The sequence below is a fragment of the Gorilla gorilla genome, chromosome 5, assembly GCF_029281585.2.
Source record: "Gorilla gorilla gorilla isolate KB3781 chromosome 5, NHGRI_mGorGor1-v2.1_pri, whole genome shotgun sequence".
Classification (NCBI taxonomy): domain Eukaryota; kingdom Metazoa; phylum Chordata; class Mammalia; order Primates; family Hominidae; genus Gorilla; species Gorilla gorilla.
The window spans coordinates 51,427,995-51,451,944 of NC_073229.2; the positions used below are offsets into that span (position 1 = coordinate 51,427,995).

Genomic DNA, 23,950 nt, shown 5'->3' on the forward strand with positions numbered 1-23,950 from the left:
CCCCAAGGAAGGGCTCTTCCATGTGTGGCTTCCTCCTGAGTGGGGCCCCACATGCAAGGGGCAGGGGGTGCTCACCAGGGCCCTCCAGCAGCTCACCGTTGCCCTCCTCTTCAGGCATGCCGCTGATCTACTGGTTCTCCCGCCGCATGACCCTGTGGGGCAGCATCTCCTTCAACCTGGCCGTGTTTATCAACATCATCATTGCCTTCTTCTACCCTTACATGGAGGGTGCGTCCACAGGTGAGAACACAGGGCTGGCCGGCAGGTTCCCCGGGCCCTGCCATGCTTCCTCCCTGGGTTGGGGCAGAGCCTTGAGGCCAGCTGGCCTCTGAGGGGACCAGATGCAGAGTGTGCAGAAGCACCCCCTGCGCCATCCTGTGGGCTCTCGCCCCATCATGGAGACACAGGTGCGGTCAAAGGGGATGGTCAGGGTCTTTGACCTCATGGGAGATGGCGCATGCAGGCACGTGCACACGCACAGATGTGTCAGCCAGAAACAAGACCTGGTAGCCGCAGCCGGACAGGGCCTCCCGCTTAGGCCTGAGAGGCAGGTGTAATGGAGGAGGCTAAAACCAGGCACCAGGAACTTAACCGGGAAGGCGGCCAGGAGAAGGTGGCTTTTCGGCACCTGTTGGACCTGCTCTGGGGCTGTGGTGGGCTTGAGGGAGCCCTGCTCACCCTGCCCCTGGCCCCCAGGCGTGCTGGACTCCCCTCTCATCTCATTGCTCTTCTGGATCCTCATCTGCTTCTCCATCACGGCCCTGTTCACCAAGCGCTACAGCATCCGCCCCCTCATCGTGGCGCTCATCCTGCGCTCCATCTACTATCTGGGCATCGGGCCCACACTCAACATCCTGGGTGCCCTCAATGTGAGTGCCAGAGGGAGCCCCCATTCCCAAACAAGCTCATGCTCACTGTGCATTCAGACGGCAAGCTGGCCTGCTGCTTCCAGGAGCCACTGCTCTGTCCCATCCCCTCCTCTCTGTTGGGCTCCCAAGTTCCTTATAGACCAGTGGCAGGGACTGTTCTGTACCTTCTTCCTTTCCCTCAACACCTGAGGGCAGCTGGCACTCAGAGACAGAAATTCAAGAGTCCCTTTGGAGCAACAGGGTCAGGGTGGCTGTGCACACTGTGCGGGCTGTGCACTGCCCAGAGGCACTGCTACGCAGCAGACGTGAAGATTAATACATAATGACAGTCTCCTGACAGATGGAAATAAAGTGCTTTGAGCAAGGAATACCTTTCCCTGATACACCCTGTCAGTGGTCTTTGTCCTCATCCTCCTTTGCCTGTACCTCACTGTCTTCCTGGAACTGAGGACCCAAGGGGCTGCCTCTGTATTCTGAGTCCCAGGCGCCTAGATGCATTTCTGGAAGCAATTTCATTAATGCCATGCCTCCCAGGCTCTGAGCTGGGGGGCATGTGTGCAGATTCAGCATAGGTGGTAGGGTGCTGACTCTCATGCCTTGCACTCGCCCCCAGCTGACCAACAAGATCGTGTTTGTGGTGAGCTTCGTGGGCAACCGTGGCACCTTCATCCGGGGCTATAAGGCCATGGTCATGGACATGGAATTCCTCTACCACGTGGGCTACATCCTGACCAGTGTCCTGGGCCTCTTTGCTCATGAGCTGTTCTACAGCATCCTGGTGAGGCCTTCTGGGTGGGCTGGGGCCGGATGGGGGCATGGGGTGGTTGGGGCTTCCCATGAGTTGTTGGCACTTCCCCGGCACCAGTCTCTCTGTCCAGTCCTTTTGCTGCTGGGCTGGGAGCAGTGAAATTTCAGAGTCTTCCTCTGCCTGACCCAAGCCTGGCCTTCAAGGCCCTGATGGCCACTCCTGGTGGCCATCTGACCCCTTTCTCCTGTACAGTGGTGGTTCAAGCCTGGACTCTGGAGCTGGACCAGGGGTTTGCATCTCAGCTGGGCTACTACTAGCTGTGTAACTGGGCAAGTTTCTTAACTGCCCCATGCCTCAGTTTCCTCACCTGTAAAATGGGGATAACAACAGCCCCTGCATTCTAAAATAATTGTGAGATGAAATGAGCTAATGCATGGAAAGCACTTACACTGTTTCCTGGCATGCAGCAAGTACATTTTAAGAGTTGGCTGGTATTCAGCCACCCGTTTCACCCCTCGTGCCTTCCCCTGGGCCACTCCCTTTCTGTGACCTTAGAATTCCAGGTTTCTCGAGAAGCTCCCCTGACAGGCCCACCCAGCTTGGATACGACTAAGTGCAGACCTCCCTGGAGGAGCCTTGGGAAACTGTCTGGAGCCCAGACAGCCCTCAGGGTTCCAGTGGCAGCCCCAGTGAGAGTGGCCGGCCCAGCCCCTCAAGGTGCCATCCCTATCTCAACCCCATCCTGCAGCTCTTTGACCTCATCTACCGCGAGGAGACGCTGTTCAACGTCATCAAGAGTGTGACCCGCAATGGCCGCTCCATCCTGCTGACAGCCCTGCTGGCCCTCATCCTGGTCTACCTCTTCTCCATCGTCGGCTTCCTCTTCCTCAAGGATGACTTCATTCTCGAGGTCGACCGGCTGCCCAACAACCACTCCACAGGTCTTGGAGGCTTCCTCTCCTGGGCAGGTTGTGGGGAATGAGGTTGGGTCTCACAAATGTCTGGCGTCAGGACCAGGACCTGCAGTGCTTACGTCACCAGGCTCCCGTCTGCTTCTCCTCTTGGCTTCTGGGGACATCTAGCTAACACCAGTCTGCCTCGCTCTTTTCTGGAACACACTGAGTGGGTGGGAGAGCCTTGGGTCTCTGGCCCCTAAGGAACCCCTTGCTTGAGGGCTGGAGTCCCTTGAACTGTCATTCATGTTAAACCCAGTATTTGCAGAAACTGCCCGTGTGCCAGGCCTAGGGGTACAGAGACCCCTCCCTGCCCTTAGTGTGCAACCCAGTCGGGGGCAGAGGCGTGATGACCCTTCACTGTGGCTGGACAGTGGAGGGCTGGCGATCTAGGACCAGGGAAGGTTTCCTGGAGAATGTGACACTGGGGACAGAGCCAGGGGATGATAAGGCCAGGCACTGGACCTCCTGATGATCTCATCCATATCCCCTCCAGCCAGCCCCCTGGGGATGCCACATGGAGCTGCTGCATTTGTGGACACCTGCAGTGGGGACAAGATGGACTGTGTCTCAGGGGTCTCGGTGCCTGAGGTCCTGGAAGGTGAGGGTGGTGTGTGTGCAGGAGTCTGTGTGGGGTAAGGGGAGCAGGCAACCCGGGCCTCAGCACACTCTCCGCTTGCAGAGGACAGGGAGCTGGACAGCACAGAGCGGGCCTGTGACACTCTGTTGATGTGCATCGTCACTGTCATGAACCATGGGCTACGCAATGGTGGTGGCGTGGGCGACATTCTCCGCAAGCCCTCCAAAGATGTGAGCACTCCTGCCCACTCCCAAACCTGTGGGGCCCAAGCCACTGTCCAGATCAGCAACTGTGGAGAGTCCTGTCCTTGGCCTCACATCAGATATTCAGGGTTGAACCCCCTCCCCCGAACTTGTATCCACTCTTCCCTGCTTTCCACACCTGGCCAATTCCATGATATTACTGCTTAGCTGCCCCCTCACCCTCCCATTCCATAAGGAAAGACTTTGGCAACCAAACTTCGCCCCAGGGCTAGGGATGGTGACCACTGGCTTTCCTAGCCCACAGCAGGCGGGCAGAGGGCGGAGCTGAGTCAGCTTTATCAGGAGGCCTCATGATTTGGCTTGGGCAGCCACATTCCCAAATGTCAGGCCTTCCCCTGTTGCTTGGGAGTGAGAGGCCGCCTCCCTGGCCAGACAGAGGGTTTCTGGAATGTGTGAGGCCAGGCGTCCTGAGGGTGGGCAGAGGTGTTCAGAGCTGCCTCTTTCCCTCACCAATGTTAGGGGCAGAGACACACCAAGACTCGTAGCCCTACCTCCCCGCCAGACTCCTTCTGCAGGCCTTCACCCCGGCGTGTCCTGAGTCCACGCTTTCCTAACCCAAACTCAGGGCTTCTGCTTGCAATTCTTGCTCTGTGGAGCCAGGTTGGGTCCACTCTGCCATCTGATGGCCCCCAAGCCAGAGGCCCTCATTTCCTTCTGCTAGGGGCTGGGTCCCCAATATCACAGCCCTGGCCCCAACCTGAGTCCCATCTTGCCCCGGTGAATGTGGGGACCACCGGGCCCAGCCTCCCTGCCTCATCCCCTGCAGGAGTCTCTCTTCCCAGCCAGAGTGGTCTATGACCTCCTGTTCTTCTTCATCGTCATCATCATTGTGCTGAACCTCATCTTTGGGGTAATCATCGACACCTTTGCTGACCTGCGTAGTGAGAAGCAGAAGAAGGAGGAGATTCTTAAGACGACATGCTTCATCTGTGGTGAGGGTTGCTTCCTGCTCTGTGGAGGCTGCAGCGGGGCTGGAACATCATCTGATGCCAGTGGCAGTGGCGGTTTGGCCCTTCCTGCCCTGGGGAACCCTGGCCTGGGGCTGATGATTTGATGCATTTGCTCATCCCAGAACTGGGGAGAACATGACCCTGCCTGAACTTGGAGTCAGAAAGGAGTGAGACAGGCCCATCCCTGTAAACCCTTGGGGTTTCTAGGTGAGGACATGAGCCCAGTCAGTGTCTGGAGCTTCTGGTCTCAGTCCAGTGCTTTTCCTACCCCTGAAATGAAGTGCTAGTCCCCTCACCAGCCACCTCGGGCTCAGGCAGGTGTCACCTGTATGGCCTGTAGGACCTCGCTCATTCAGCCATTCGGGCTTCCCCTGAGTTTGAGAAATTCTCGCGTTTACTCCTAGAGTCCTCGGTTGCCGCTGCGGGAGGGCTGCAGCTGCGGCAGGGCAGGATCTCCACTAAGTGGCTGCTGCTTTAAATAGAAGTGACCCAAATAGCCCAGACTGAGCTGTTAGAAGCGCTCATCCCGAGAACAAATGCCTCCAACCCCCGGAAGCTGGGTCCCCTCCAGCAGGTGACCCTGCAGTGGCTCTTGAAGGCTGATGGTTTCATTCCCGCCCTCTGCACCCTCAGGTCTGGAGAGGGACAAGTTTGATAACAAGACAGTGTCATTTGAGGAACACATCAAGCTGGAGCACAACATGTGGAACTACTTGTACTTCATTGTGCTGGTCCGCGTGAAGAACAAGACCGACTACACGGGCCCTGAGAGCTACGTGGCCCAGATGATCAAGGTGTGAGCAGGGGCTGTGCCGGGCCTGTGGGCCCAAACCAGCCATTCTAGAGTCATCACTGTGCACCAGAGGCCTCATGGTTTTAGCTTCTGAGTACCCTGGGCCCTGGAGAGGAGTGGCCCTATCTGACTGTTGGCCCTAGGAGGCCAGGCGGAGGGGCTCGGACAGCTGCAGACACTTGTTGAAAGGTCAGCAGGGCGAGGAGCAGCAGCTGGAAGCAGCTCTGGGCTGCACGGAAGCCCGCTGCTGCAGAGGGGCCTCCTCACGCTTTTGGGTATCAGGAAAAATCCCACAGCAAACCCATCAGCCCCGAAGAACACGTGTGGTATCCCTGGGCCTGTCGTGCAGTGATGCTGAGGAGGGGTGGAGTTGGGGAGACCCTGCCCGTGGCCAGTGATCTGTGGGCCGCTCTCAGGGAGTGTTTTCTAGCTCGGTGGGAAGGCAGGCTGCTTCCTAAAAAGTCTGAATTAGATGATCCTGGGCTGAAGGGTAGCCTGGAAAAAATCACTTAGAGAAATCAAATGTCATCTGTCCAATTTCTGTAATAATGGAGTGAAGGCAATGAATCATAAAGAAGGAATTATTTATCGTTTAGTCTGTATTTCAAACTGATCTTTGTGTACAGGTTTATCTGTTGGTCTGAGAATTCACAGCTTACTACAAGGAAGCTGAGAATTGCTTGGTGCCCCCTCCTCCCCAACTCCTCTGTCCTGGGAAACGTGGCTTTGCCTCCCAGACACGTGTCAGATGCCAGCTCTCCTCAGCGGAGCCTCCCGATCCCTCAATTTGCCATCTGTCTGACTCGCGTCTTCCCGGGGCGTGGGGCGTGGGGCGTGCTTGTCAGGCAGGCGGGCGGGAGGAAGGAAGGAAGGAGATCCAGGGTCTGTCTGGGTGCAGAGGCCTTCCTCCACCTCTCAGGGGGTGTTATGAGAGTAAACAGATGGTGCTGATACCAGCAAAGGACTCAAACTCAGCTGCCGACGCTGCCTAACGGAAGTCGGCCTGTCTCGGTGGCAGAGGGTTGACAGAGAGTTGACTGCCAGCTCACTCTGGCCCCAGGGAGGACCAGGTCAATTCAGATTTTCCCATGACACATCCCTGACGAGTAATTTTGTCAAGGGTGTGGCAGAAGCCTCCCCCCACATTACTGTTTTTCTAAATGAGGCCTTTCTAGGCCGGTCCCACGCCTGCTTAACCCACTGGTGATGTTTTTCAGAACAAGAACCTGGACTGGTTCCCCCGGATGCGGGCCATGTCCCTTGTCAGCAACGAGGGCGAGGGGGAGCAGAATGAGATTCGGATTCTCCAGGACAAGCTCAACTCCACCATGAAGCTGGTGTCCCACCTCACTGCCCAGCTCAACGAGCTCAAGGAGCAGGTGTGCACCCTGCCTGATCCCAGGCCCACCCTGGGTTCTATCCCTGGGCAGTCCCTGCCTGCCTTCATCCTTCCTGACCCACCCTCTTCCCCACTGGCCTCTGGCCCTGGGCCTGGATGAGAAGGCAGGTGCCAAACCCACTCTCCCCTGCATGGCAAGTCAGACTGGGGTTGACAACCCCTGCCCCGGGCCGCTAAAGACAAGGCCAAGTGGAAACTTTAGTACAGGGTGGTGGGGCCCTCTGTCTCTCATCCCCTTCCTCTGACAGCTGCCAGGTAGGTCCTTTGAGGGGATCCCCATCACTGGACATGGGGGAGTTTAAGGCCCTCTTGCCTAGACATCCTCTTCTGCATCTGGCAGTGCCTGCATGAAGATGAGGCAGCCTCTGTTAGTGGGCTGGTTTCCCAGCTGCATCAAATCCAGGGTTTGTGACACACTAATTGAGAACAAGGGTTTGGTGCTGACATCGACATCCTTAAAGCACCCCGAGGGGCCCTGGCCCGCCGCCAGTGCTGCATAGCAGCTGGGCCCACAGGGGAAGATGGTGCCAAGCTCTTCCACAGCACCCATGGAGGGAAGGTGCCAGGCGGCCTGACCAGGCCTGTTGGCATCTGCTTAACCCTAGATGACGGAGCAGCGGAAACGCAGGCAACGCCTAGGCTTTGTGGATGTCCAGAACTGCATTAGCCGCTGAGGAGAGCCACCAAAAGCCCCAACAGGGGATGCTCATCACTGGACACTGCGACTGGGAAGAACACTGCCCCCTCCCTCGGGTTGGGTGGCCCAGCCAGCTGGCCAGCCTCCACTCCTACTCTGCCAGACACCCTGACACCCACCCAGGCTTTGAAGAGCATGGAGGGGGAGCCTCAGAGCTGACAGTCCTGCTTAGAGCCCTTAAAAAGACTTGAAAGTTCACTGGGACTCAGTTTACCTTAATGCCTTAGCAGAAGATAAATCCTACCTAGAGACCTTTGTTCCTTAAAGCAATAACTGACAACTCTTTGTAGTCCTCCTTGTGGGTAGTTAAGAGTGGGGTCACCCCTTTAACTCCAAGCACTACATTTTGGCGGCTGCCGGCCTCTGGGGGAGGTGGCAGTTATGCTGTTACTAGTGATTTTAGGCCTTTGTTATTTAACTTATTTCAAGGGTGCTGTGCTCAGCCCTGCCCATGGCTGTGCAGCTCCCTCCGTGCCTCAGATCTGCTGTAGCCAGTGCAGACCTCACTGTCGTGTCCATGCCACCCCCGGCATGGCTCCAGGTGGCCTGGTGACTCCATGATGGACAATCTTGCTCCCAGAACCTGCCTCTTCCCAGGCTTCCTGGGGAAGAGTTGTATGCCCAGGCAACAAGGGCTGAGCTGCGCTTGCGTGGCTGTTTCATGACTGCTTGTTTTTCTCCTTTTGGTGTAATGTTTTACAAATCCTTTGGCCTGAGAACTAATATGTTAATTGCCTTAAATAAATTAATAGAAATCTAATCCGTTAAAAAGGGATGTGTTTCCTGCACTCCCCCAGGGGCTGTGGGGATTAACAGAACACACTGGCGGAAGACAGGAACAAGAGCCCCTCCCTGCTGGCCTGGCCTCTCCTCAGGCTCTCAGGAGATGCGCTGAGTGACATCCTGTCTCAGGGGTCCTCCCCTGAGATTTGCCTACCCAGAACTGCATTTCGGCATAACTGGTTTCTACGGCAGTCCTGTCGATTTTATTTTATGCATTTCAGAACATCCTGAGGAGTCTAGACACAGACGAGGTTAAGAACCCACTTCCACTTTGTACCCATCAGGGGCGTTGTGGGCCCAGCCCTGTCCCTCACGGTTCCAGACAGAAGGATGCTCAATATCAGTAAGAGCCAAGGTTCCATGGAATAACGAGGTGACCCTGTGTGTGTCCTCAGCCAGCAGGGCCTCTGACTTGTGGCCACCTACAGAACCTGCCCACAGTGCTGAAGCCAACTGCAGCTGAGGCCCCGCCTGGCCAAGGCCTGTCTATAGCTTCCCTGTCCCTTAAGCCAACTGGGCAATGTGGGTTTTTGCAAGGTCAGGGACAGAGGCCTAAGGTCCATCCTTCTCTGAGTCAGTGGGGATGAGGGCCAAGCAGCCTTTTTGCCTCTCTCGGCCTCACACCTCTCTGCTGCTTTCTGTTTGCAACAGGATGCCCTTTTCAGTATTTACTGCTATTTTTGGCTTCCTCCCAGGAGCTCCTACAACAAAAGGGAGCCTGAGTATCTTGCCAGGAGACACCAGACCCCTGCCAGAGGGGCGGGGGCTCCCGTGGCAATGCAGGAAGCACCTTGTGCCGAGGCCCCATTACCCTCATCAGGCCCAGAGGGAAACCTGCATTTCCTCTCCCCAGGAGATTTCCCTACCCTGAGCAGCAGTCACAGCAGATAGCTCAATCACCATCCCTTCTCAGGCTGAAACTTTCTTTAGAGCAGCAAGGGCTTCCTTTCTGGGAAAGCTAGAGGAGATTCCCAAACCGTAAGGTCAGGGGGAAACTGGGGCAGTTTTATTGACGATGGCAATGTACAAGACTCCACACCTAGGTATGTGCACGAGGTAAGGCCTGAGCTCAGGCCTTATGATCCTCCTCAGGACCCTTGGGGGCAAACTTCTCCTGCAGTTTCTTCCACATGCCTTTATCTATTTCCTTAAGCTCTTCCAAGGTGTCTGCAAAAGGGGAAGACAAAAAGAGAGAGGGACTGAAGTCTAAAACTTGATGACATAGATTGGACCCACTGGGCTTTCCCGACACAAGCATGGCTTGCTTTTCACACAGCGTGTTCCTGAAAAAGGTGGAGACCCAGCTCCTAAAGAGCAGATCAAACAGGTAACAGAAGTGACCGCTTGCTGTGACTGAGCACTGTGTGCCAGACTCTGTGCCCAGCACGCTCTCAGTGGTCTCCTGCCCTCTCCTCACCCTCGGCATCAAAGCAGGGTGTGCTGCTCGTTGCCCTGCTCCATATGAGGGCAAAGAAATGGCCCTGCGCTGTCCGCTGTGCAACCCACAGACCCAGATGCTTCATCGCAAAATTTGGCCTGCTCCACACAGCCCTTCCTGTCCCCAATTTTCAGGTGTGGAAATTGAGGCAGGAGGCAGTGAAGTAACTTGCTCAGGTTGCACAGCTGGGAAGTGGAGCAGGGATTTGAATCCTGGTGTGTGGACTCAGCACATGCTGTGGAGTTGAGCAGGCACTGGGAGGGGGATGGCCTTGGGCCTGAATCCGAGCCCATCATCTCCCACTCTGGGTCCCCTCAAGCAAATTACTTAACCCTCTACACTTCGGGTTCCTCATCTGTAAAATGAAGATAAAAACACACATCTGCAGACAACTTGGGGACAGGTGAAAAAGAAAGAAAAAAAAAACACATGTACCTCAAAAGTTGTAAGGATTAAAGAAAATCATGGAAGTAACTCGCTTGGCACACAGCCCGCACTCAATGAAAAGGCAGCCATCATCCACCATAATGCAGGCGGGAGGGGCTCTTGTTTAAGAAAATACACGTCCCTACACCCAGGAACCAAAGCAGGGTTTCTTGGCCTTGGCACTACCAACACTTTGGGCCAGATAATTTTTCGTCTTGGGCTGGCCTGTGCATCACTGAGGGCTGTTTCAAAGCATCCTGGCCTCTACCCACTAATGCCAGTAGCACCGCTGCCCGCACCACCAGTTGTGACAACTAAAAATGTCTCCAGACATTGCCACATGTCCCCTGGGGGGCAAAACCATCCCCCCAGTACGGAACCATTTGTGTAAAGTCTCTAGGGCTAATGTTCCATGAAATCTAATTTTACGTGCATGTTAAATTTTATATATTCTTATAATATTGTTTTGCTTTACCAGCCTAAATTTTCATGTTAACAAAACTACTGGAGAAAAAAAGAGTATCTTTTCTGACCAAAAAAGGTAACAGAAAAAAGCCCCTGCTCTGGAGCTTTTCCAGAAGTCCATGTTTCCAATGTCCAGGTGGACACTGAGGCCTCCCTTAGGCGCTTTCCATGACCCCAATCCCAGGGTGGACACACACATAACCCAGAACACAGCACATTTCAGACTTGCCAGGCCCTCAAAGCCTCTCACTACAAGGTGCTGCAGGTCTTTTCTTGTCCTGTCAGAGGAAACATTTGGTAAGCTTACGCCACACAATTTGCAACAAAAATATGAGGCTTGCTGTGAAAACAAATTCTCAGCAAATTTCCTGAACTAAACTCGCAGCCAGAACAAGCTGCAGCGCGGACCAATGGCGGGACTATCTCCCAGCCTTCGTTGCTGCCTGTTTTCCACTTGCAGAGGCTGCCCTGAGGTGAACAAAACAGAGGGCGGAGGCAGGGCCTCTGGAACCTACTTCCGCCCTCACTTCAAGTGCAAACTTTGCTCAAACTGTCCAGGGCCCTCACAATAGTGTGCATCAATGCTGCTAATTACACTGACCCAGGGATATAGGAGTAAATTTACACATTAAAAAAAATTGTCAATAAAGTGATTCTGCCTGGCCAAAATATCTTCACCACAGTTTCCCAGAGAGTACTGGAATAAAAATACGGTTAGAGTTGACATGTAATAGCAGGTGACACCACCAGGTTTTAATCTCAGAAGAGAGTTTTCTAGAAGCCCAAATCCTCAAAACTTAAGTTGCTGAAGGCTGCCAGAAGAAGAGGAAAGACATATTTCTAGAATACCAGAAGGAAATGTGTCAGGGCCATGTCCTCCCAGAAAAGGTTAACCTATTTTTGTATATAATATACTTGGCAACAAAAATAGTAATTTTCCAGTACCTGCCTACTTCATCCCTGGCTCTCCGGCCCCCCTCCTTAGAGACAATGGAGATAGGGAAGTAAGGAAAGGACGGGCTTGGCAGGATGTTTCCTTTCTTGATAATCAGAGTCTATCAATGACTCTAAAACATACCTAGTTAAACTCATATCTAACCCACAGACCACGTCCCCTGGGTCACATAACTCTTAGGCGGATATCCCCAAACACGTTTATTGAATGGCTTTTTGTTTTAATTAAAACCTTCATTGTTTATAAAGCCCTCTTAAGACCATAAAAATAAAATTATTTTCCTTCCATCCTGATTTCAACTACTTCCATTTGGCAAATATGTATTCCTCTGTTCCCTGATGCCCAGCCTTGACTTTAAAAGCCCTAAAGATAGATTTTCTTTTTTAAATAACGCCTTTGACCTTCTCCACAGTATATGGTCAAAATGCATGAGCCCTGTAGCTTCAGAATTTCCTCTGGGCTGTTCTACAAGACTTTCCATCAAGCAAAGCTGTCTTCTTAGACAATTCCCCTTGGCCACTCAAACTCAGAATCATTTGCAAACCAATGAGAAAAGGCAGCTGTGCTTTCATTACCTGTGGACAGGATCAGCTTGTACTCTTCCAATGACAGGCCACTGAAGCTGGTGTCTCTGGGGCGAGGGTACTGGTCACCGGGGCAGAAAGGAAGTGAAGGGAGGGGAGAGATCAACACACAAGCCCTGCTCTCTAACTGCATTTCACCTGGGCCCTGGGCAACCAGAGGCCAGGAGGCCTAGCAAGGAGAAGAGCAGCGCCACCTCGAGGTCAAGACTTGGCCTCGCAAGAACCAGTACAGTCTCCAGGAGGCAGCTCCAACTATAATGTACCCATGAGTCCTCCCTGGAAAACGCAGGTATGGGTGGGGCCCCTGATTCTGCATTTCTAACCAGTTCCCAGGTGATGCCCATGCTGCTGCTCATGGATCACATGTTAGCAGGGAGGATTTAGAAAAAATCAATTTTCCACATAGGCATATGGCCACAAATGTTTGTGGAGTTAATGAGCATATTTTTCAAGTATGGGAAAAACCACTCTAAATGGAATTTGACAGTAATCATGTTGGGCCCAGCTCCATAAAAGGAGGGCACTTTCCCAATCATCCCAACTTTATCACCAGAATGTGGGGAGGTGTCAGTTCCGTCAGAGTGGATGGGAAAATAGGTATAAATCCAATGGCTGTCAGACATTCCCAGAAGCACAAACTGGCATATCAAATACATGGCTTCTATTCATAATTGGTTTTGTTTCTTCCCTATTCCCTATATTCACAATTTTAAATAGCTTTTATTTAGGTGGCCTAAAAGCCTCTACCAGGCACCTCTGTTGGCTTGGTTGAAATTACTGGTTTCATTTGAACGCAGCAAAGCCAAGTCTTTACAAAACATTACCTACAGATTTTCACTCATTCTTATTAGTTGTCCCATCAGAAAGCTGGGTATATAAAAGACTGTGGCCCACTCACCTTGTGTTTGTAGTAGTTTGAATGGAGTCGCGCTAAGCTCTCGTACATCTGATCACAGGCCTCAGGCTCTGCAACCTGAAAAGCAAAGAACCCCAAAGGAGGTGAGCAAAGGAGTCCTGCCTCCCACAGTGTGTGTACCTTGAGGAAAGACCATACTTAATAAAGCGTTCACATGAAGCAGGCCTGCAGCTAGCACTGGCTTCTCCACTCTGCGGGAAGCAAACCTGGACTACAGCTCTGCTATTAGAAACTACTTTTTGGAGGCATAGCTCTGCCTCATCAACTCCCCAACCTACAGAAAAATCAGATCAATTAATCAGCAAACAAGCATTTGCTGAGCATCTGTGACTTGTGAGCCACGACACCAGCTGCAGTGGGAGATACCACAATAGAAATGTAAGGTTGGAAAGGCGTGCCTAACAAAGGGGGTGCTGGGCAGAGTGGGCTACAGGGACTCAGTGGGGGAGTCCCCGCATGCTCAAGTGGTCAGTGCATGATGGAAGTGAGACAGTGCTAGGTTCTGAAGGAAGCACAGCAGGTCAGCAAGCAGAAGGTCAGCAAGCAGAAGGGAGAAGGGCAGGCCTTCCTGGGGGAGGAGATGCCGTCAGCAAGGAAGAGGAGGCAGGAATCCTGTGGGATGCTTCAGGCCAGACCAGTAGATTCTTTTCTTTTTTTTGAGACAGAGTCTCACTCTATTGCCCAGGCTGGAGTGCAGTGGCGCAATCTTGGCTCACTGCAACCTCCGCCTCCTGGGTTCAAGCAATTCTCCAGCCTCAGCCTCCTGAGTAATTGGGATTAAAGGCATGTGCCACCACACCCAGCTAATTTTTGTATTTTTTAGTAGAGACAGGATTTCACCATGCTGGCCAGGCCGGTTTCGAATTCCTGACCTCAAGCGATCCACCTGCCTCAGCCTCCCAGAGTGTTGGGGCTACAGGCATGAGCCACCATGCCCGGCCTCAGACCAACAGATTCTTTTAGCAAAGGCAAAAAAAAAAAAAAATCATCTGAGTTCTCATCTATGATAAGTGGGGAGCGGCTGAAACTCTACAAGGAAAGAAACATGAAGAAGGCAACATTTAAGATAAAATGTGTAAACTGAGGAGAACCAAGCCAGGACCACAGTTAGGTCCTGCTAGAAAGGAGATGGCCCAGAACACTGAGGCCTTGCCATAGAAAGGGTGATGTAAGTCAATTCTCTGGTGCCAGAGACAGCAGTGCCCCTGCTGGACCTTCTCAGGAAGACAGGCAGCATACAGAGGCGTGGTCTTTTCCCTTGCACCTCTTCTAACTTTCCCTTTACTCTGTCCTTGCTATTATTTATGTATAGTTCTTCACATTTTTCTGCCAAGAATTTTGAAAAGCTCCCCAGAACAAAACTTTCTCTTTTATATTTTTTCCCCCAGAATTCAAATGATGGATTTTTTCCTAACTTAAATCCTTCCTTGGAGAAGGCAGAGCATAAATAAATCAGTAGTAAAGTGGTTTAATAGGCAGCTCCACTGCTGCCTCTCTGTGCATGTCAAATGAGGTCCCTACTTTACAGCAAACAAAAAAGACAATCCATCATTTAGTTCTACCTGACCCATTCCTGCGTTCAGGCTACTCATCATGAGAATGTACAGCCAGATACATCAGAAGAGGAAGGATTATGGCCTGAGGAGGTGGCCAGCGTTTGCTGAATAATAAAGTCATTATCTGAGTGGACAGAATGAATGGAAAATACGAGGCTGGGGTCTCCCTGCTGCTGGTCAGCTTGTCCGGGGAAAGTCCCGTTAGAATGGAATTCTGCACACATCTGGGCGAACACACCTGGAACATTTCTTCAGCAGGGCACGCACAGCCAAGAGCTAACGCTGGAGTGCAATGGCGTGATCTCGGCTCACTGCAAACTCCCCTCCTGGGTTCAAGTGATTCTCCTGCTTCAGCCTCCCAAGTAGCTGGGATTACAGGTACCCACCACTACGCCCAGCTAATTTTGTGTATTTTTAGCAGAGACAGGCTTTCACCATGTTGGCCAGGCTGGTCTCGAACTCCTGACCTTGTAATTTGCCCACCTCGGCCTCCCAAAGTGCGCTCACTTATAAATTTAACAGACATTCATCGAGACCCTATAGCATGATTGGCCCATCTATGAGCAGGGGACGCTTGGGTGAATGAGTATCTCCAAAGCTGTAGGGAGCAGGGGAGTCAAACTGCCTGGGTTGACCCCTGGCACCATCCCTTATCAGCTATGTGATGTCAGGCAAATCATTCACTCTTCCCCCATGAAATACACTTAAAAAAAAAAAAAGTTGCCACAGTTTATCTTTCTCTGTATCTGTACATACATATCTTTCTTCTGACCCACTTGAAAGTAGGAGCATAATGCCCCTTCACCCCATAATATTTCAGTGTGCATTTCCTAAGAACAAGAACATTCTCTTATATAACCACAGTTCAATGATCAAATTCAGGCCACTTAACATCGATACAACACTATTATCTAATGCACAGTCCATATTCCAATTCTGTCAATTGTCTCAATAATAATCTATGGAAAAACAGGATGTCCTGCTGCATTTAACAGTCATGTATCTTTTAGTCTCCTTTAATCCGGGACCGTTCCTCGGCCTTTGTCTTTCATGCACTGAACATTTTTAAAGCATACTGGCCAACTTAACCTTTCTTTTAAAAGAAAATATAATAATAGCCCCTACTTCCCAGGGTGGTGTGAGGATAAATGAGGTAATGCTTGGGCTGCTCTGAATTCCGGGCCTGGAACACCGATAAATGTGAGTGATCAGTTTTTCTCACAGTTATTAGTAGTAAAGAGTTGTAGTAAACACAGGCCCCTGTCTCATAAAATAAGAGGGGAAAGGACAGAACAGTTCAGAACCACCTGGTGGGAGTGGAATGAAGGGGCATGTACAAGGTGCTATGGGCCTACGGGGCCAGGCAGGAAGTGCTGGAGAATGAGTGGCTGAGGATGGGCGCATGTACCGGCAAGGGAGTGGGGTGCTCCAGGCACAGGACCAGGTGGAGCCCGTGCCCAGGGAATGGGTCAGCATGTTACCAGTGGATCAGCATGGCTGGTGTGCACTGCCGAGGGTGGCGCTGGAAACGGAAGTGAGGAAGGATGAAACACTGCTGAGGCTTCACTTCTGACTGACCCTGGTGGCTCTCAGCAGTCACTGAGCTCTCCACGGTCTGCCAGGAGAGCAGCTGTTTGCTGTACCTGGTCTTCACCTGATGGCCGCTTATCTGGACCTTCCCGTCCTGCCACCATCCCCACCACCTTCCCAACCAAGCTCTTAGGAAAGGAGTCCACACGCTGATCTGCCTTCCTCCCATAGCCTCTGCCTCTCTCCTGGGCTCCTAACACTGCTTCCTGATAAACCTGCATTCTGACCAGATCCCCACCCTCAAACACCTTGTCAACTCAAGTTCCCTTCCTGCTCCAACTTCTCTAGCAGTGAGAAGTCATCAGTAGGCTGCTCAGCAACCTTGTATCACACCCTCAAGCAGGTGTGGTATAAGGTGCTGTCCTTCCTTGCCACGTAGTCCCATCCCTGATGAGCAGCAGGACAGACAGGAGGGGCAGGGGGTGCGGGTCACCCTTGCAGAGTGCTGCTCCTGTAAGAGCAAAGTGTACAAAGTCTAAGTGCAAAAAGCAAAGTGACCCTCAGGTACTCTCACTTCTTTTTTTTTTTTTTTTAGATGGAGTCTCACTCTGTCGCCCAGGCTGGAGTGCAGTGGCACAATCTTGGCTCACTGCAAGCTCCGCCTCCCGGGTTCATGCCATTCTCCTGCCTCAGCCTCCCAAGTAGCTGGAACTATAGGCGCTCGCTACCACGCCTGGCTAATTTTTTGTATTTTTAGTAGAGATGGGGTTTCACCGTGTTAGCCAGGATGGTCTCGATCTCCTGACCTTGTGATCCGCCCACCTCGGCCTCCCAAAGTGCTGGGATTACAGGCTTGAGCCACCGCACCCGACCACTCTCACTTCTGAAACTTCCTCTGTGTGAAAGAGACAGTCTCCTAGAGAGTTCCCAGAATTCCTGGACTCAGTTGTAATCTGAGAAAGAAAACCAAACACCTGAGTCCTAAAACAGACTTGCCATCCAGTTTCCCGTCTGAGGTCAGAAGGTGTCTAACTGAGGCTGTAAAAGCAGCTCAGTGGAGGTGACAGGAGTTTGAGACATGCCCATTTCTAGCCAAGTTCTTACTGCTTGAGGAGTGATGAAGCCTTGGTCAATGCTGGGTTCCTAGCCACAGATAACTCAAGCTCAGCAATTAAAAAAGTCATGCTTACTACTTAAAAGGATGTCAGTGGAGACATCTGTCGAATTCCAGAAGCCTCACCACGTTCCTATAGCTTACACTTTATTCACAGACTCCAGCACTAACATTCCTGAGCTCTGAAATGCAGTTTTTCTGATGAAATGGATGGTGCATTTTTAGAAATATTCTTAATACATGCTTTAAATTACCTGATTTTGCATTCACACCTAATGAGATCACGGACGTTTTAGGACTAATAGTGCTGGGTTTGAAAAGGCAGCAGTGGGGACATTATGAAAAATTCAGCACTGCTCCCAAATGTGAATAAAATAGATGTTCATCTGACGAGTGTCCTTTATAGCTCTATTTTTGCTCCTTTTGCATTTCCCCTGTTCAGTCGTCAGTAAATTTCTCTTTACCATATTAAACTTTTATACATACAAATCTACATCAGTGCTGCAGGCACTGATTTCGATTTTCCAAATTGAATTTTGGGTGGTGACAGCAATTGGTACAGCGGCCCCTATTCTAGTCACACAAAGGGACGCATAAGCACTTTTGGGAAAGGGTGTTGCAAATTGCTTTGCTAATTAAGGTAGAGCTGGATTCGGTCCAGGAGGATCTATAAAAAAAGGTTTTCAAGACTTGGTAATGAACTTCTGAAATGAGTTCATTCTGTTATGGGAGCCTATTCCCTTCAATTGAGTTGAAAATGTATTTCTTGAGCACCTACTATAGAAAGAGTGCTCCACTAGGGGACGGTGAGGGGCCACAAAGAAGACGACCCAGGCCGGCTGTGGAGAAGCTGGCAGGCACACTACAGAGATAAGATACACATGAATTAGAAACCAACCCTGCCCGGGGCAACATGCAAGTGAGAGCCAGATCTGCGGAGCACGGGCCGCTGCACGAAACCCGAGGTGGGAGTTGGGCACCTGGCTGTGCTGATGGGGAGGTGTGGCAGGAAAGGGCTGAGTTTCACTGCAGCGACAGTGCACAGAGTGAGGAGTGCCAACCTGGGCATGAGTGACACAGGGACCAGAAATGACTGGGAGGATGAGGCATGAAGAGGCACAGGACAAGAGTGTTTTAGGCAGACAGGGCTTTTAAGGGGAACCCAGGGAGGGCTCCAAGAGCCTGGGAAGCCACCAAATTCTTGACAAACTCTGTGTTTGGGTTTTTTGCGGTTGTAGGGGTGCAGTGATCCACAGCGCACTTAAGTCTCAAAGGATCAGAATTGCTTGTACCATGGCCAGTTTGGGAGACCATGAGAAGACACCCTTGCTGAGCCTGCGGCTCATGTTGGGGTGGTGCGAGGCAAGGTTGGAAACACAGGCTGAGACCAAGGATCAGAGGCACTGCAGGTTTCACAAAGTTGCCTGCCACCTGTCTAGGAGGCAACAGGCAGACCCCAAACATCTTTGAATAAAGTAGTGACCCACCAGAAGTGGCCAAGAATGTATCCCTTCAGGTGGAGCACTGCAGCTTTACATATGCAGAGATAAACGCCACCCCTTGGTGTGAATACTACCCTAGCTCACACTGGCGCCATTCAGAATTGGGAGAGAAAAAAAGATGGAGATGTTTGCATTCCCTCTTAGAGATGATTCTCCTTACAACTCCAGGTTTTCGATGGGCTCAATACATAACTAAAAATAGGATAATCTGTTCTTAGGACACTCTTCAAAAGCATAACTTCAGGGGGCCCACAAGTGGGGGTGAGCAACGTTAAGACGGCTTCACCGTGGCCAGCATATGCCAGGTGGCTTGGGAGCTAGCTCCCTGCCACACTGAGGAATGCCAAGGACCAGGCCTCAAATGGATGACTGAGAAAACAGAATCAAAAAAACCTTTGCATTCTCCTCTGAGAAGGTGGAAATACCATTTACCTCATTAGAAACCCAAGAAAAAGTTTAACTTCTTTCAAACTGGGCCAATATTATTATACTTAAACTTGCATACAATACAGTTAGAACTCCCTGGTGGGCGAAGAGCAGCAGCTCTACTAGGACGCCCCTCGGAGTTGCACCTTGTGCTATATAAGTGGGTGCTGGTGTGCAGTCCGGGATCTTTTAGGAAGCACCTAATGAACTCATTAGAAAGATCTGCTCCTTTCTCTGTTGTTAGGTCAACAATTACAGTTGTTGTGCCACCTTCCCCCATGTTGCAATTCTTTTATTAAGCTCTCAGCGCTGTAGGAAACACGTGTTCTTAGACAAACTGTATTCAAAATTAGCAAAGCCCATAAACACTGACTTTTTAAAACTACACAATAGGATATGGGGTGTAAGAGGAGTTACGTGTATTCCCGCTCCCACCACCACCTCCCCACTTGGTGGGTTTAGGGTGGACCACAAGACTCCCCAGAGGGCAATTTGAGGTGGAATAAATGGAGGCAGTGGTTTTTGTACTCTGGTTTTGTGTATGAATTATTGATTTGCCCTTTAGTTAACCCAGCTTTTCTCCGCCTGGTGTCCCACCCAGGACCATCTTTCTTCCCATCTGGACTGGTAGTGGCTGGGGCAAAGAATAGGTGGGTAAACACAGGGAGTTCCATTTGCTGCCCAAACTATCTATGGCCCAAAAAGGTTTGAACAGGCAACCAGGGGAAGGAAGTGGTTTGACGTTCATGGAATAAGAGGTTGTTCTAACAATAACTTGGAACAGCAGCTGAGGAAAGGCCAGGCACCCAGGAGACGATGCACACTAGGGCCAGAGGGGCTGGGTCTGTTTCTCACTTGGCTTTTCTCTTATGGCTACGGAACCCCCAGTGCGTTGTCTTGTTTTTCTGATTTGTTTCCTCATCTGTAAAACGGGAACAGTAATGGCTACCACTCAGCTGTACTAAGGATTAAATGAGATCATGCCGGCAAAGGTGTGCTGTGAACCTTTCAGGGTGATCATTAGGACGAAGGAAGCCAAGAGGCTGAGGAGGACTGACTGCCTCTCTCCTCTACGGGAATGGAAAGATGGCATGAGCAGAGCTACTTTCCCCTCCAGTTCTGTCTTCTGGCAACCGGCATAACCAAGGAGGAGCTCCATACTAGTCGGTCAACTGGATCTAAGCCCCACCTCCTGCTGCCAGTTTAATGAAGAGCCTACCAGAATCATCTTGCTTTCTCAAGGTCTTTATAAATGATCTGGGGGTGTCAGTAGGAGTGACTCACAATACTGTTTTCAATTCCAGCAAGGAATTGCGCCCTTCAAAAATTACCACAAAGATTTACTAAGGCCAAGTGCATTCTCAGGTGACATTAGGATGAGGTACCGCAACAGTGGTCCTGAGTAATGCACCTGCTGCCATCGTGCACTGGTTCACTCTACCAGGAATGCATTCATCAGCTGCTACAGAATCACTAACACAGCCATGAGTTGCATCTGCAGCTGGGACTCAAACCTGTGTGGGCCTTTGACTGATCAGAAACGACTGCCCTAGGTGATGACAACTCCAAAAGAGAAAACTCTTTCCTCCTTTGCTGGCTCCTCTTACACTAACAATCAAGCAAGTGAACGTTACGCTCTCTCACCTCCCCAAGGATGGAGCCTCTGACTGCTCAACTGTAAGCTCCTTGGTGGTGAAGGCCAGGTTATGGCCTTCTTCCATAGATCCTGCAATTTCCCAAACATGGTAAGCTCTCAAATCAATTCTCACCACTCAGGACACACAAATATTCCTTTCTCACTCTTCACAACTTCTCTTCATCTAGTTCTGCTACATCTGAAACTATATTCAAATTATCTTTGTCTCATGAGCCACAACCAATTATTTACTTATCCATTCAGACATTTACTGAGTGTTTTTTATGGGCCAAGAACTATGCTAGACACTGGTAGGGGAGAGAGGGAAAGATAAAAATGGCATCATCTCTATTTTCAGGAAGCTCATACTAAAAATATGCAGGGAGTACAGCTTTAGAAAGTTCACGGGGTTTGTAGAATTGGGACTAGATAAGATTCTTGCCTTAAAGATCTTTACACTTTGGGCCAGTGAAGACCACCATGAATGATGTGACGGCCCTGGGTATCGTATAACCTGGGCCAGACACTCCCTGGGCTGCCAGCCAATCAGCAGTACAGTCACAATGATGCCACTGGGCGTGCTCCTGCTCCTTTAGGTGGGCTGGCTTGGCTCTGTTTTGGGCTAAGCTGAAAAAAAAAAAAAAAAAAAGACCATGTTCCTTCTGTAACAAGTCTTGGCCAAGTTTCACAAGTCATTTCTTCAGACTGTGTGTATATGCATCTCATTATCTCATTTCATTTCTGGTCTCTTGCCCGAGCCCCAGGCTCAAATATAGCACTGCCTACTTGACATTGCCACTTGGAAATCAGTGTACTTGGCATCTCAGGTTTAACCTGCTTAACACCGAACTCAAGATATTCTTCCTACACTTCACCTATTCCTACCTCAGTAAATGGCACCATCTTAGACCTAGATGCCCAGACCAAAAAATATCTAGGTGCTATCTTTGGTTCCTCTCTTTTCCTTTATCCCACATCCCATGTATCAGAAAGTCCTGCTGACTCAACCTGCGCATAACCTGAATCCAACCACTTCCATCTTCTGTGCTGCCGTCCTCATCAAACCCCCATCTGTCGCTTATAGTACCATAATCGGCTTCTCTCCAGCCTCTTTTTTTTGTTATTGCCCCCTATAGCCCACTCACCACATACAACCAGAATAGTCTTTTAAAAAGTAAATTAGGGCACATCAGTCCCCTCACTAAACATCCCCAGTGACTTCTCACTGGCCTTACAATGAGGTCTAAAGCTAATCAGAGCAGATAATATCCTACTGTGCCTGGCTCTGGACCTTCACCTTAGCAAACTCCACCTTACTTACTACCCTGCAGCCATTCTGGCTTTCTTTCTGTCCTCAAACATGTCAATCTGCCTCCTGCCTCTGGACATGTGCAGTGTCTGGAATGTCCTTCCCGCCAAGTGTACATGGCTGGCTCATCCTCTTGCCTTAGGTCTCACCTATGTGTCATCTCCTCAGAAAGGCCCGACTAATAACATTACCCTTTTATCACGCTACTCTATTTTCTATCGATCACAGTACTTATCTGTCTTACGTACACCTACCTGCTTATTGTGTCCTGAACTACAATGTAAAACTTCATGCGGGCAGGACTTCACCTGTTTAACACTGCTGTTTCCCTAGCACCGTTCCAGGCATACGGTAGGTGCTCAATAAATACGCGCTATATGAATGAATGAATCCCAGAGCTGCAGCGCCAACCTGGAGGAGAGCAAGAACGTAGGCCTACTACTCACACACAGCTGCGTGAGCTGAGGACCCAAACCTGCTGCACAGGCTTACAGGGGCTCAGGAAGAACGCAAACGCTTAGCGGGGACCTGCAGAGTTAACTGGGGATTAGCTCAGTCAGTACACAACACTGCGAAATAATGAGGTAATGGTACCGTGACACGGGAGCAAAAAGCTGAGGATGTCACCAGCTGCCACTGGTGGTGTGGGTCTCAACTCTCTCTGCACCTTGAATCACCTGGAGAGCTTTTAAAACTCTGAGGTCAAGACCCCACCCCTAGAGATTCTGCATTTGAAGTTTTTGTTTGTTTTTTGATTTGTAGAGACGGAGTCCCACTATGTTGCCCAGGAGGTCATCCTGGGCTCAAGCGATCCTCCCGCCTCGGCCTCTCAGAGTGCGGGGATTATAGGTGTGAACCGCCGCACCCGGCCCATCTGGAGTTTTAAAAAAGCTTCTTCGGCAATTCCAAGGTGCAGCCGGGGGAGAGCGCTGAATACAACGGGCGTCGCTATCAGTAGCTCCCTGGGGTAAAAAGGGGGTCCGCGCTCACGTGCTGCCTGGAAAGAGGGCGCGCGCATGCGCAGATTCCCCTGCTAGCGCGCTCGTTGGCCCCGCCCCTGCCTCGTCCTTTCCTCCCCTCGTCCCAGCCGCCTCCCCGCCGGTCACCTGAGTATTCTCTCCCTCCCGAAAGGCCTGTGCTACCCGCTGTCGCAGGTAAGCGCCCAAGTCCCGGCCCCGTTTGGTCTCGTCCACTGGCCATTCCTCACAGAGCTTAAGAAAACGCCGGTACCGGCTAGCCGCCATCTTGGGCCCCGCGTGTTCCCGCCTTAGGGGGAGGAGTCGGCGCCGACGGATGGCGCTTGCGCACTAAGTCTCGCCGCCTGCCTTAGGAGTGGGGCGGGAGGCCGGAGTGGGCATGCGCGACTTTGTAGGCGCCCCGCTACTCTCCGTGTAGGGGCGCTGCTCGCCTTTCTCTGCAAGCCGAGCTAATTCAGTCTTCGTCCTCCTGGAACCCGTCCAGCTCCCAGGGGCAAGGCGGACGTGGAGTACCCCAGAGAAAGCTTTGCGTCTCTTTTTCAATGACTGCACAAGCTTGAGACTAAAAAACCCTCCCCCGAGGCCTCCGCTGTTTTGCATAAACCAATATATTTGCATGTAAATACAGGTTACTGGATGAAGATATGTTTGAACGTTGTTCGTGGGTGCCCCTGTACCTGTCACTATCCCTTGGTACTCTGCCTCAATTCCTTCTTTAGTGCTTCCTAGTTCTTGTTCCTCTCTGCCCAGTCCCTGTTAGTATCCCTTCTGTTCCCCCCTTCCTACCCCTCATAAGCCAGACATTTTTCTCTGAGAGGCACAGGTTTTCTAGCATGAGCAATGCCAACTGGGTTGATTCAGCCTAGAAAAACTTTTTTTTCTTTACAATTTATTATTTTGTATTGTGGTAAAATACACATAACAAAATTTACTATCTTAACCATTTTTTTTAGACAAGGTCTTGCTATGTGGCCCATGCTGATCTCAAACTCCTGGGCTCAAGTGATCCTCCCACCTTGGCCTCCCAAAGTGCTGGGATTACAGGTGTGAGCCACCACACCTGGCCTTTACCTTTTATTTA

The 23,950-nt window shown here is 51.1% G+C and overlaps 2 protein-coding genes across 4 annotated transcripts in view; one reads left to right on the forward strand and one right to left on the reverse strand.

The window, feature by feature from the left end:
• The window catches only part of ITPR3 (inositol 1,4,5-trisphosphate receptor type 3), a 77,476-nt gene extending 69,464 nt beyond the window's left edge, over window positions 1-8,012 (forward strand). For all 3 annotated transcript variants that reach the window (XM_055390200.2, XM_063707524.1, XM_063707525.1), the window contains 10 exons: window positions 115-240; window positions 697-869; window positions 1,483-1,647; window positions 2,366-2,558; window positions 3,067-3,171; window positions 3,253-3,380; window positions 4,180-4,345; window positions 4,997-5,157; window positions 6,374-6,535; window positions 7,161-8,012. In XM_055390200.2, coding sequence (XP_055246175.1) covers window positions 115-240; window positions 697-869; window positions 1,483-1,647; window positions 2,366-2,558; window positions 3,067-3,171; window positions 3,253-3,380; window positions 4,180-4,345; window positions 4,997-5,157; window positions 6,374-6,535; window positions 7,161-7,229 — 1,448 coding nt within the window. In that variant the 3' untranslated portion in view covers window positions 7,230-8,012. The remainder of the gene's footprint in view (window positions 1-114; window positions 241-696; window positions 870-1,482; window positions 1,648-2,365; window positions 2,559-3,066; window positions 3,172-3,252; window positions 3,381-4,179; window positions 4,346-4,996; window positions 5,158-6,373; window positions 6,536-7,160) is intronic.
• Window positions 8,013-9,019: 1,007 nt separating this feature from the next.
• UQCC2 (ubiquinol-cytochrome c reductase complex assembly factor 2) lies at window positions 9,020-23,215 on the reverse strand. Its single transcript, XM_004043835.4, has 4 exons — window positions 22,999-23,215; window positions 12,802-12,876; window positions 11,895-11,964; window positions 9,020-9,202 (listed from the first exon to the last, which is right to left on the reverse strand). The coding sequence occupies exons 1-4, from the start codon at window positions 23,134-23,136 to the stop codon at window positions 9,105-9,107; spliced, it is 381 nt and encodes a 126-aa protein (XP_004043883.2). The 5' UTR covers window positions 23,137-23,215; the 3' UTR covers window positions 9,020-9,104.
• Between the last annotated feature and the right edge of the window lie 735 nt (window positions 23,216-23,950).

Bases quoted from the DNA above. Each gene is read 5' to 3' on its own strand.
- UQCC2 (XM_004043835.4), bottom strand. From the start codon at position 23,136: ATGGCGGCTAGCCGGTACCGGCGTTTTCTTAAGCTCTGTGAGGAATGG. The intron at 11,965-12,801 runs GTGAGTGGGCCA...CCCGGTGACCAG, and splicing joins CAAACTACTACAAACACAAG to TACCCTCGCCCCAGAGACAC. The intron at 9,203-11,894 runs GTAATGAAAGCA...CCCCTTTTGCAG, and splicing joins CAAGCTGATCCTGTCCACAG to ACACCTTGGAAGAGCTTAAG.